The 14,308-nt window shown below is 41.2% G+C and overlaps 1 protein-coding gene across 1 annotated transcript; it reads right to left on the bottom strand.

Moving 5' to 3' along the window:
* Positions 1 to 3,721: 3,721 nt before the first annotated feature.
* On the bottom strand, positions 3,722 to 11,502 carry zfand5a (zinc finger, AN1-type domain 5a). The gene is made up of 6 exons (XM_042488044.1): positions 11,279 to 11,502; positions 7,678 to 7,839; positions 6,878 to 6,980; positions 6,687 to 6,772; positions 5,986 to 6,114; positions 3,722 to 5,755 (listed from the first exon to the last, which is right to left on the bottom strand). The coding sequence occupies exons 2-6, from the start codon at positions 7,835 to 7,837 to the stop codon at positions 5,607 to 5,609; spliced, it is 627 nt and encodes a 208-aa protein (XP_042343978.1). The 5' UTR covers positions 7,838 to 7,839; positions 11,279 to 11,502; the 3' UTR covers positions 3,722 to 5,606.
* Positions 11,503 to 14,308: the final 2,806 nt, after the last annotated feature.

Here is a 14,308-nt window from a genome sequence, read left to right as displayed (position 1 = left end):
AGTTCTGTGTGTATAGCCGTTATACTGTATACAGAGAGTATGTCTGTGTGGTACCATGTATGTACAGTAGTACTAGGGTATGCATGGTTTCTTTGTGTGTAAATAGGCTGCACTTGTAGCATCCACACCCAGGTGGCAGCATTGAGAGAAAATTGAAGTTCAGTATTGTGATGACTTGTGTTAAAGAGGATCCAGTGATCAGACCACCAGAGATGAAAAAAGCATTCAGATCTTTTAGTTAAGTAAAAGTAACAATACCATAGTATTAAAACAATACTATGTTGCAAGTAAAACCCATTCTGCATTCAAAATCTTACCTAAGTAAAAGTACAAAAGTATTAGCACTAAAATATACCTTAAGCAACAAAAGTAAAAGTGTTCATCATGCAGAATTAAGATAAAATAAGATAATCCTTTATTGATCCCCATAGGGAAATTCAAGTTTGCAGCAGTACAGGGGTAAGTACAAGGGGAGAAGTTGCATGCATGAAAAAAAAATGTCAAAATAAATATTAAAGTGCAATTGCGCATTTGATGCAATGATGTGTAGGCCTAAGTGTCACTAATGTTGCTGATGGTAGAGGCTAATCTCAACTCAGTGTAATCTATAGTAATACATCATATTTTATCAGTTGATTTTATTTTGTATTAACATTTTGCAGAGTAATTACCAGCTAATATTGTCCCATAAACTCTGTGGAGTAAAAAGTACAATATTAGCTTCCAAAATATGGTAGGGAATAAGTAAAAGTAGCATAAAATTAAGATACTTTAGCAAAGCACAATACCTCAAAACATATCTAAATACAGAATCTGAGTAATTGTACTGAGTTACATTCCACCATTCAAACAACAAACCCTGTGATTAACAGTCGACCTGCTCTCCTGAGTCATAGCCTCCTCTATGTACTGTATGTCCAAATGCTTACTGTCAGTGTCAGTGAAAGTGGTAAAAACAAGTACGTGTGTGTGTGTGTGTGCAAGTATTTCATATGTGTTTTTGGCCAGTACTACTGGCTTACTTACAATTACATATCATACTGATGTATTGCGAAAGTGAAGATTGAATGTAGAAACAACATGATGAAACTGAAACAAGAACACATAAAAACAAGTCGAGGAGAAAGATACATTTAATGATGGTGTTTTCTTCCGAGAAGAGTGTGTTTGTGTTTGTGTTTACTGTGTCTGTGGCCTCGAATAACTTCCATCCCCTTTTGCACATCTGGTAACAACATCTGTCATTTTCCGCTGGTCAGAATCTCTGATTTTTTACATCTATTGAGCCAGCTTCTTAACCTCAGTCACACCCAATGACAGACAGGGAGAGGGAGGGTGACACAGATAAATGGGCTGCACACATCAGTGTAACAAATTATAGGTTAGAGTGTGTGTGGGGGAGTGAGGGATTACTGACAGTGGAGTGTGTGTGTGTGTGTGTGTGTGTGTGTGTGTGTATTCATCTCTTTTGCACAGAGACACATACAAAGTGTGCTTCAGGATGTCTGTAGTTGTTCCAGGTCATATTTGGAGTGATCGTCCTCTCATCTGTCAGCGCATTAGTTATTGAGTGCACTCCTCTGTCCTCTCTGGTTCAAAGGACAGGAAGACTTGTGATTAAGGAGGATGGTGTAGTCGGTGATTAATTTGCAATGTAATCTAATACACTCTCACTGGCTGGATTTAGACAGTTTAATAAAAATCTTGTGTTTGAACATTTTCCCACCCAATATATGCACGTGTAAATCCTTCGCTGTACTTTGGACTTGTGTCCGGACAATGTGATCTCTGTAGCTTTCTGTCACAGGGACACCACTTGAGCACACCTCAGCTGTCTGAGCAGCTGTTGCTGTGACGCCATCTGTGAACACACTCGGCCCAACAGGAGTGTGAGAAAACGAATTGTCTCTGAAGCACGCACACACACACACACACAATTTGAGTCCTGCTTGTACGGCCTTAGTCCAGATGAAGTGGAACAGGATCGCTTTCTTCCAGGGTCCAAGGATTAATACTTCCTGTGTGACCCAGACAAGATTTGGACAAGAGTCTGTGAAGCGAGGTTTACAGTCAGAGCTGCCAGCGCTCTGTATTAACTCGACAAAGAGGCAAGGTTAGGCTAGGTGAGGGATTAAGAGTCTGGAGCTCCTGACATGTGGCTCCTACACTGATCTTGTCCTGAGTAAAATTAGCTCCACGTTCTCTTACAACCGTCTTATGCTGATTCATCAATTACTTCCCATAAGTCTCCATTTTTCTCTATTTTAAGTTGCCCTTTTGGCCTGACAGACTTATCTGCACAAAGAGGCCAATAAAAAGTGCCATACTGTTAAAAGCAAACTGTTGAAACAGTAGGACTGTCTGACACACTCTAGTTGACTGACTGGTCAATATGTTCTCGTCCAATCAAATACTTACTGGTTGGCCAATCAGTGGTGTTACTTAAATAAGGCCTTTACGAAAGGGTTTTTGTAAAACAAAAGGCCTTCTTCTGAAAACACCCAACTACAATCACTAGAGGCTTTGGAGGCCTGGTGTTTTTTCAGCTGAGACTCTTTGGTTGCGTCCTGTTGCTTTGACACAGATAATCTGCCTCAGTAAAAAAATGTCAGCACAAGGTAGAGTACTTGCTCTAGGTGAAAAAATGGCAGTACAAAGGGAGAAAGAATGGATGGACCTGGCAGTCTTTGAGTGTTAAGTGTTTTTTTCTCCTCCTGTTGTTGTTCTGCACTTGTACACATAGGATGTGATGGTTGGTCTTCCTGGTATTTGTGCTGCCACTCCTGCACTGTAAAAGTGACGAGCACAACATTTTACCCAATGTGGTAGATTTTTCAACTCTCATACCACGTTTCCACCACATAAGCCCTGGGTCTTGAACAGTTTCCATCAGGGATCCTTGATTTGAATCATGGTACTATTGAGTAAACCAGCCCACATTTCCATCAAATTTGAGTGGAGCCATTGTAATCAAAGATGTGTCATCAAGAGTAAGTGCTGCACCCTGCACACTGGAAATAAACACATCAATTACCTGCAAATTTTTGTTCTATTATCACAAAGATTTGTTTTTATCTAAAACCAAGCATGGACCAACAATAACTGAGACCAGTGTTTTTTCTGCAAATGTTTCAGTTGAAGTCTACCCATCTTTCCAGCCTGTGGAATATAACACACCCACTGGTGTCACCACTGTTCGCATTTCAGGTCAAGACTAAACCTGCTATTTTTTGGTTCCAGCTGAGAACCAAAGACCATATTTTTTGAGTTCTGTTTATTCTCGGTCAAAATGTGCTGAACTGTTCAAAATTAGGTGTTGAAACCAAAAATGGAACCAGTTCTATGTTGGTGGAAAAGGTGTATCTGTGACCAAAAAAAAAAAAAAAAAAAAAGCAAATGTGCAGCATTTAGCGCAGATACATGCCCTGTAAAATAACTTTAAAAATATGCTTGTCTCAGGAAAAAATGCTTTGGTGGACAAACATCAATACCAAGTAGCTAGATGGTTAGTTTAGTTAATCTAATGACAGAATGCAGATTTTTTTTTACCCCCATTGACAAATTGATTGGCCTAGTAGTAGGTAAAATTTCAGTCCACCAAGATTTTCTTTGGTTGACTGCAGCCCAATAAAACAGCCAAAAAAACTCCAATAAAACTCCCAACAATACCAAGAAATGAGACGATGATGAGCTGATAAAGTCAATACGCAGTGAAACTTGGTAATGTCTCTCTGTACAGTTTTATTTACATGATACTATTCTGTCGTAATGCTGGATAGCAAGATTATATGTAATACATAAATATCAACACAGTTTGTTGTTTTTTCATTTTTTGTACAAATTTGCATATAACTAAGAATCAGAAAGGAAAAACTCAAAAACAGATACATACAGTTGTCTTTTAAATGAAAAACACATCCTTACAGGGGAGAAAAAAAGGGGGGCGGGATTAACACAAGTCACAAACATCCGTGGGTTTCAATGTGTCAGGCAGCCATGAAAACACACTTTTTTTGCACAGGAATGTGCACATGCACGCGCACAGATACACGCACGCACGCTTCTCTACAGTGCTCTAAAGCAGACACACGGACCAATAGCTGTTAGACAGATGAGAAGTTACATCTAATCTTGGTATCTATTATTTTTCATAAATCTAGCTCTGGCATGCTCCTGTAGTTCTGTAAACATGTGCTGATAAACCGGGTAGCTCCACAGACAAAAAGGGTTGGGGAACAACACACACTCACACACACACACACACACACACACACACACACACACTCACACTCACTCACTCACTGTGCTCACATGAACGTTTTGTTAGCGCATTTAAAAAAAAAAGAAAGAAAAAAAAACATGGTTCACATACCCTAATTCCACAAATGCACTGAATACATGCGCTAACATCAGTACAATATCAATGGAAGAGAAAAAAAGCTAATAAAACATAACAGATAATTGTCTCTCAGCAAATAAAATGTCTGAAACCCTAAGTTGAGTGATGCCATATTTCACTAATGCAGATGAAGAGTAACTCATGCATTTATCCCATTCATGCCCCTACAATATTGTTGCTTCAATTCACCTACCAGGCCTGCCAGGGAAGGGTGCCATCCTTCCTCTCAGGCCACATGTCGGCACACACAGCCCTGCACCAGGCGTCTGTGATCAAACTATGAGCTCAGATAGACCAGTGAGGGAACTTCGCCACCCATCGTGTCCATTGAAAATGTTTAGACTCAGTGAAACGTGGAGTAACTTGTTTGTCCCTGTCTAGCATGATACCTCCAGCCATAATGGAAACAGCCTCATCACAATCAAACCGATCAAAGTCAACACGGACATGCTGATCAGAGGGGTCACTGAGGCCGACTATCAAGACGATCCATTGTTGTGCTGGGGTCGAAGCTGATGAAAACAAAGTAAAAGGGAAGACAACAAAGCTTAACACAGCAGCTGTGAGGTAGGTAAAGCTAGGAAAGACAGAGACAAAGTAACAAAGCCCCTTGTGCGTGGTGGGGGACAGTTGTACGGTTCTCCAAACGTCGACTGACTCCAGTACCGACGGAGCACTGAACAAAAGTTGTTGAGGGACACAACTTTATGGTAACGGTGTAGTCTGAATGCTTTGAAAGACCCGCCGGTGTCTGACACATGACGGGGTCTCAGTAAAATGGCTGTCTACGGTTTGGCACAAAATGGCGCCTGGTTTGGGTGAGAGGAGCTCAGCATATCCTGGGCAGTTAGCCTGGGCTGCTCTTAATAAGACAATACATATTTATAGAAAAAAAAGGACTGAACAGCAGCACACCACAGAAAGTAGGATAAAACAAACTAATGAATTAATCAAAAAAGGAGGAAAGTGATCATTCATGCATCTCCCTCAGACAGGATCTTTTCTTTCTTTTCTTTTTTTTTCGCTTCTGCCCACCCCCCCCCGTCATTTTCTTGAGGTTGTAATTTCAGAAATCAAGTCCTTTCGATCCTCACTTAGCCACTCATGCCAGTGCTCATTTCAAAAGGTTCGCACTCATTCTCCAGTCTTTGTCAAAGGTGTTGTCATCATTGCCGCCGCCGCTGCTGCTGCTGCCGTTTTGTAAAATCTATATTCTCTGGATCTTGTCAGCCACCACCACGGGGTTCTCTTTACGGATCTTGGCGGCAGCCTCAGCCTTGTAATCATAGGGACAGTTGTGCTTGTCGGAGTACCGGTGGATGCCACAAAACAGGTTGCCACAGCGACAGTCGAACCCTGGAAGCACAAAAGGTCAGTGGTCAAAGCAAGGACAGCAGAGGTGAACAACTACACAGGTTTTTCATCTATAGCCCCCTTTCACACAGCCTGTTCACGGCAGGGAGTTTGCACCATTATTCCACCTTGCCATTCTTTATAAAAGATATACACTTTTATGCTGGCAGTGAAAGTATATGGCAGTAAATATGTGTTGCCTCAGATGCCCCATAATGCCCCCCTCCGCTCACCTGTGAGGCCCACCCTCTTGCGGCACATGAAACATCTATTCTTCTTGGGTTTGGGGGTGTCGCCCTTGCTTTCTTCACTGCTGGAAGAAGCTACAGGAGAAGGGCTAGAAGCAGCAGGCTGATTTACAACTATACAAAAGCAAGACAACAAGAAAAACACTTATTAGTCATGCAACTTTTAATTTGCCATTATCTGAAATCTGTAATTTGCAAGAGCAGAAGATTTATGAGTTTTTGCTCATAGTTCTATAATAAAATGCAAACACACCAGCAGCTGAAATTGTGTCCTTTTGTCCCAGGCAACAGTAATTAGTATGTTCCTTATCTCTAAATTGCCCCCACTTGTTCTTGGCAGGAAATAGTGCACTACTCTGAGAAAGCCTCTGGCAGGCAGCGTCTAATCTAAGAATGCCCTCTGGTGTGGAGGTATTTTTAAACAGGTTTATTTATAGGCCTTCTCTCTTTCTTGGAGGCTGTAAGTAAAACCAACAGTTGGGTTTAAGGTATGCTGCGAAGCATCAAAAATAAACTGTAGCTGCAGTGGGTCCTACAAGGCGATGTTTGCCTTGAGAAGTCTGTGTGCGAGCAGCCACCTGCGTGTGTCTGTTCTTTGCCTGTGTGTGTGTCAAATGTCTGCTTGTTTATGTCTGCTGGCCTGTCTGTTACTACAAGTGTGTTTATGTGCGTCTGTGCGTTTTTACCAGGCTCTAGGGGTTCTGGCTTGTCCTCTCTCGAGATGCTCATCTCTGTCATTTGTTGAGTCACAGGAAGAGATCCTTGAACAGTTCTGAAGGTTTAAATAAAAAAGGAGAATCAGGGAGCAGTTAATTGGTGTGTCACATTCGTCAATTACTAACTACCTCTAACTGTCAAGCGCAGCCAATACACTGACCTAGACATGTCTGGTGAAGAGGCAGGGGAGGCATCAACCTTGGCTAGACTGGCTTCTAGTCTCTGGATGGCTGAGGCCTCTGAGGTAGGACTACCAGCTGAGCCTGGATGAGAACACAATGAACTCTATTAGACAAAACTCAAAACAGAAAACAATGAAATCAAGCACAAAATGTGTGCAATCATATGGGAATTCAGAGAGAAATACTGTGTATATGAACAAAAAAAGGTTTCTAGCACTGCGCTGATATTGATGTTGACATTAAAATAAACTGATCACATTTATTCCCTGATTAATAATTCAAAATCTTCTCAGTTGATTTGGGTGTGTGCGAGTATCCGGCCATTTTCCCTTCTCAAAGCAGTATTCGAGATAATCTTTCTACTCTTTGTGATGTGTTTATCTTGTTTAAAAAATAGGTCTCAGCAGGTTGCCCGAGTCACATTGTGAGAGACACTTCGATGTTTGACCTCAGAGATGTCTACAGAAGTGAACACCCACCTAACCTTGAACACTGTAATGAAGAAAACAGCTGTCTTTCATTACACAAAGTGGAAAAACAGGGAGGGGGCGGGGGGAGGAGAGCTGGGAAAATACAGACCTTGGACTGACTGTATTACAAAACAATATCTATGCTTCCTTGAGTCCCTCCTCTACTTATAAATATATAGGTTAAGATACATGTGTTTGTTTACAGCAGGGCCTCTGACTTCAATCTAGATTGCAATCATTTCAGTTTTTCTGAGAAAAAGACACCATTCACCATATCTTTCTTTTATTATTTTTGTGAGCTGACTTACCCATAGGGCTGAGGGGGCTCATGCGGTCGCTGCTTTGCTGCCGTGTCAGGTGATCCTTATAGCACACGGAGCACATACCATTGGTTCTTGGGTTTCCATAGAAACCGCAGCCTGTGGCACAAAGCATGGGCACCGGGCTCTGGTTCGTCTCTTGGGCCATTGCTAAAAGAATGAGAGAAATGGAGTGAGAATTAGACTGACGGGCACACACAGTATTTTTCCTTCTGAACACATCAATGTGAAATACAGCTTAACACTTTTCACATTTCCCTGTAAAGACAGCACTGCTCTGCTTCCAAAGAAACTTGTATCAACAGGACTCACAGAGAAAAGGGGTTATATTATGAAAATATGCGAACAACATGCCTGTCTCTTTTGACTTGCCCTTTAGCCTCAATACAGTAATGAAAGCTTCTCCACAGGAAGTCCAGAGAACAAACAACACTCGCTGTGTTCTGCTCGGCACCTTGGCAGAAGCTGGACTCTGTTCTGTCCCACAGCTTTGTCCCCTCCCCCGTGAACCCCTTTTCACAGTCCTGAGAACAGTTGATATGGCTCTTCCTAACATTAGACCACCACCTCGTTTCCATATCTGTACGCCTCTTTCAGAAAAAAACAATAGCTAAGGCATAGTTACCCGGTTGGCATCACTTAGGTTACTATTCATAACTAAAGGTAATTATTCATAACAAAGCCAATTGTGTTATATGTGTCATCATTATGTATCATGTCAATTATATGACCAATTATGACTCGTCACCATAACTAACAGTGTCATGAAGCTTTTCACATCCTCCACATTGACACAAAATGAAGCCCTGACTCACAAGCTGTATCTCGGCCACAAAAAGAACAAAAGCACGGCTGTTAAAATAACACACTGCTCTTACCAAATAACACAAGATAGTGAATGATGGGGAACAAAGTAGGTCGATGATTTCAGAAAGTATTTCCCTCCCTCCCTGAGATTCTTGCCACACAAGGCGTTTCAAACCTCCGGAGTCATTTCTCCTCACACACCCGCCCATAAACAAGCGTGTATGTGCGTAACTTGGCAAAACGTGTAGTCCTATGACGTCGTCACCCTGCTCTGCTGCAATGCAATACAGCAGGAAGTTGTGTAATGGGAGGCACTGCCTTTGAGGCAACAGATCAAAAACACCTTGATGAATGAACAAACAGACAGACAGGAAGGCTTGGATTAGCCGGGTAAGAGGCATCCTGTCTGCCTGTCCTGCTCTGACTCTTTTACAAATCATCTCATCGACAGATAAGAAGAACAACAGGGCCAACAACTACCACCATACACGGCAACAGTGCCATACTTCCTTTGTAAACAACCTTTGGCCTTGTCGTGCTGTAACATGGCAGCTGCTTGCTTGCGCTGGTGTGAAGCTCGTCTATATTCTGGTCACGGACACAAACAGGGCATGCGAGCTTAATGTTCCAGGAGAGGTTGGCAGTTGTTTCAGAACGTCCTGTCAGTCCCCTCGAGGTGTCCTGGTCCCACCAACAGACTAACAAGTGCTATTAAATCTTGAGCTGCCCCCCCACCTCTCCCAAACCCCTCCCCTCCTCCTCTCTTTATCCAACCCTGCATGCTATCACTGCCGTGTCAACAAAGGGTTTCCTTGGAAAAGCCCACAAAGACCTTCTCTCCCTTAACGTCACGTGTTCAACTGCTGACTGCTGAAAAATACCAGACAGGAATGAGCCAGAGGTCAGTAACAACCATGAAGCTCGACAGGAATTTCTCTTTACATATGATCATCAGTGTTTTTCTCCTTAAACCCAACACCAGTGTATCATGTTCATGTGGATTTGAACTAGAGGATCTGAGCTAAACATCTATACCCATGATCTTTGAGCTCCTCAAAGAGAAGATATCAATTTAAACGGAGGCTACATCACATTTGACAAGAAAACATGATGAAAGATACAACAAAGGACATGACAAGGCCATGTCTGCTAACAGATTAACTGTGACACAAAGGAACAATGCACAGTGTGGCTCAGCTGTCACGTTAGGGCCCAGCTGTCAGACAAACAGCAGGCATGGTACTCTAACCTTTACCAAGACCTCACAATAAGACAGGAGGTAAAGTCAGTCAGGTTACAATATTAGAAATCACCCAACTTTCAACTTGGCATAAATACACTTGCACTCTTGGAGTTGTCTGAAGATCAAATAAGGACTTCAAGAGAGAAAAACATGCACACTTATCATTATAGCTGACTGTTGTTAATGTTGGTGTTCATCACCCACTGAAGCTCCTCATTCATCCACCTTGATTTATCAATACCTACATTTCTGTTCATGAGCAAAACAAACACTCATGTCTTGTTTGGGTAAAATTGGGGGTAAGCTGCAATAAATGTGCCATTTCAAAAGTGTAGTGTACTGTGAAATACTGCACATCCTACAGGGCAAGTCAGGGGGTTTCCAGCACAAGGCAGATCACAAGCCACATATCATTCACCATCAACTTCCTTTCACAAAAATCCAAACATTGAGGCCAATAAAATGTGAAAACATGCCTGGCTCGAAAATATGCTACTTGGTCTCCAAGCGATCGACCAGTTAAAACAACACAGCTGTGAAAATTTCCAGCAAACAAAAGGTGCAAGACAGTGCTCCTGTATCAGACACAGGCTTAGCTCATATTTCAGGCCCTGCTGGGCAGAAAAGTACTGAGTCACACTGAAGGACACAACAGAAAAAGCCCTCTGATGTTTTGATACATGCAGTAAATTATTCTCTTTAAAAGGGACACAGTGTTACAAAATATTTCAGAGACCGTCAGGAAGGCAACAACACTGATGTTTTCTGAAATAACCCACAGTCTAGACAGTGTGGTCCCTGCTCCCTTTGTTTCTTTCTTTCTTCCTTTGTCTGCAATCTCTCTGCTTCCTGTTTAGACATCGTTTTGTAGCTCCCTTTTCTCGCAACATTTCTGCTCACAGGCATTTTCGATGTGTTTTCAACGAAGCTATACGCGAACCTCGACAATATAATCACACATAAGTGCTTAGAAACGACTCGGCGGTGCCACATAGCTCTCAACACCGAGCAAACCTCGTTTTCAAAGCTCAAACTATTGCGAACACCAGCAGAAGATGTGCTGGCACTTCATATAATATTTAACTAAATGCTGTGTAGTAATTTCAGAACAACTCTCTCGCTCTACTTGCCCATTCGGCTTATGAATTTTCTATTTCTAGACAGGAATTAGCTGGCTTTGGTTCCCCATCCCCCAGCTCTGGGCAAATAGAAAAACAGAGACAGCAACCAGCACTGGCTAGCTCCCTCCCTTGTTTTCTCCCGAAACCAGACGGAGTCACGTTTGATGGCTTGTGATATTTCCAGTCAGGAGGAGGAGATGGTGGTGGCGACAACTTCAGTAAACCAAACACCCCCCCCAAAAAAGCGTGTATACCACATAATACCACCACGCATACACCCCCTGACCTTTCAATCCTCTGTTAAAGGTCGCCGTGACCGACCGTCTGCTTAGATAAACACCCCTCTTTTCCTTGTTTACCTCGACAAGCTTCAAAATTCGTCCTTGTTAAGAAAAAAAAATTAATCCAAGATCATCACCTGCTAAAAATCGATGAAGTTTCTCGCGAGACGACAGGGAAAGTGGCCGTTTGTCCTGGCAGCGGAAAAAAAAGCTCGAGGGTTTCAGGTCTTGGCAACGTCCTTTACTCTCTCCGGCTGCGTTGTCCTTCGTGTCGGGCAGGTTTAGGTGGGTTTAATTCTCCCTTCCTCGCCCTCCTACCTCTCTGTCTTTCTCTCTCCGTCTCCTGTTCCTTCTGGATGGATGTTTGTTTCCTTCTTTAGTAAGAGGAGTGGCGGATGATGTCACGGGTAAAATAACGTGTCCCCATTGGCTGCGCGCGGAGCCCCCGAGCGTTCTGTACAGTTCTGCGAGACGGTGGGGGGGCGGGGGGATAGTCCGTCTGCGCATGCGTGTAGCATTATTACACATCTATTCGTCATCCTCCTACAAGGCCACGAATCTTTCTTTATTGAGTAATCCACCCAAGTGAATGCGTAAATGAATAATAGTGCTGACATGACTTAAATGAGAAAACAAATGTATGATAAAGAGGGTAATCACATAGGAATGCCTCTTTGTACAAGATTGTATATCTGTTAGAGGATACTCGGGTGAAAGTATGAAAAGTAGGTTGCATTATTCTTTAGTGAGTTTTATTAAAAATATTATCAAAACTAAAACTCCAGAAATTATAGTACACTGCCATTTTTCAAATGACAAAAGTGACCAACTTATAGACATTAAAACTAAACAACCATTTCATCTTATCATCATCTATCATCATCTAAAACATTTTGGGGTTTGACCATACATTTCACTCATCAAAGGTGCTCTTAACTCATCATAGAAGGGACATAGTAATGTCAAACTAATAAAAATGATTGTTTCATGTAAAGCACATTTGTAGTAACAACTCAAAAACATGTTTGGTGACTGGCTGCTAATATTTACAGAGCCCACTATGTAAAACCTTGTTTGCCTGATGTCCCACAAACTTCACCCTGTTTGTTGTTAAAACAGCCTCACCCCCTACCTTATGTCAGCGGAACAAAACAAGTGTAGATTTATAACCAGAAAGATATACAAGCCTGTTTGTTATGGGAGAACTCTGGGTGACACTAGGCTGCCCACCCTCCCACACACACACACACACACACACACACGTTTTGTTGACATTGAGAGAGTGAAAACATGTTTTCTGAGAAGTAACAACAGACTAGAGCCAAGCAGTAACAGAGGGTGATATAGCAAAATTTGAATTCTGGCCCTGATCCATTCATATGACAGCTAGAATTACAGATCATGATACCAGTGCTAATATTTTTTAATAATTAAAAATGCTTAATGTGCTGTCTTGATACACAATGTTAATGTAGGCCTATGGTTAATAGGTGACATCTGAACTGTCATTTTCATTACTTTAAAATGCCCCAAGGATGACGTTTTTCTGGAAGTTAGCATCACCCTGGTTCCCTCAACAAAAAGCCATTTAATCTTGAATTATTGCAGAAAATAAACTTTGTAGCAGAAAACATTTATGATACTTACAGGTTTTGTTCAGCAAGATAGCCTAGTCTTTGCAAATTAACATAAAATGTCTGATTTTTTAAGCCTAAATGTAGTTGCCATTTGTAAAAAGCTAATGTATGTTGCAAAATGTCTCCACAATAAGGCTGTTAGGCAGTTCAGTGAGAGGACATTCTAGCAAATTGGCAAATAGTTAGCAACCGCCTTTTTTAAGACACATACACACAAAACTGCAGGCCTTATTTAAGGCATCTAACCAAACATCCATACAAAAAACCCACTGACTTAAATTAGGGAACTGGGGGTGCTGAATTGCTAACTAACTTCCAGGGCTCATTCCTGGGACGCTTAATTCACAAAATGTATGACTTTACACTTGACTTGACATCATCAAACCAACTTGACACTGACTCAAGCACCTTGTGAGTTGGACTTGAGTCTTTTTACTTGAAAATATTTGATACCTTCACATAAGCCCAAAGATAAGAGAGCATGCTATTCAAAAAATGTGCCAGGAACAAATCAACATCCCTTCATTTCCTAAATAAACTGTTAGCACTATTCATTTACACCAAATTTAACACTTATTTCACCAAATGCACTTTGTTTGAACCATCTGACAATATCTAATCAAATTCATCAGAATCATTAAGAACAAATCAAATACCCAAGATAATTTAGGTTGTGTACAAAAATGATATAATGGTCCATAAAGAATGAACTGCAGTATGCAAAACAATTGCAGACAGACACACAACAAATTCTTATGAACATGTATTGACAGATACATACAAATTTTAAATGTTTTTCCCTGATTTTGAGGTACAGTTAAAATGGCATTACATTTGGTGAGTGGAGTGCATTATGACTTGTTTTGGACTTGACCTCAAAGTTTAGGATTTGGGACTTGACTTGTGATTTGAGTGCAAAGACTTGACTTATTTGTTTTGTTTTTTTGGTAATATTTTATTTACATTATTGAACATATATACAGTACACATCCCTACAGCCCAAAACATAATCCGCCTACCAAAACAAAAAAAACAAACAAAAAAAACAAGCAAAAAAACAGACACACAAACAAAATTGGACCCAAACAATAAAAAAAGAGAGCAACAAACAAAACAAAACTAACAAAAGAAAAACACCTGCAATACATAAACATACAAGCTCAACCCTAGCATCTTCATGTTTAATCAACTCAAATAACAACTTTCCAGCAAATAAGTGACAATATATTGTAATTCCATCAAATTAATATATTTTCCATCGAGTATCACTATCCTTTATCAGTTATCAAATTGCTAAAGGACCAACCAAACAGTTCATTAAGTTCTAACCACTCCATAGACACGCTAAGACTGGAGACCTATTTGTAGCTTGCAAAAGTTACACACACACTTATGTTGAAAGCGTAAACATGTCTTGTTAGAGGCTACAAAAGATAAGAGCAGCACGTAAAGATCGCGATAGCTTCAGGATGTACTGTCAAAAAGGGGTTGTGAAATTCATTTTAGTAGGCTCTAGTGTCAGTTGGTAAA

Source organism: Plectropomus leopardus, chromosome 6 (genome assembly GCF_008729295.1).
Source record: "Plectropomus leopardus isolate mb chromosome 6, YSFRI_Pleo_2.0, whole genome shotgun sequence".
Lineage (NCBI taxonomy): Eukaryota > Metazoa > Chordata > Actinopteri > Perciformes > Serranidae > Plectropomus > Plectropomus leopardus.
This window is presented reverse-complemented; position numbering and strand designations above follow the sequence as displayed.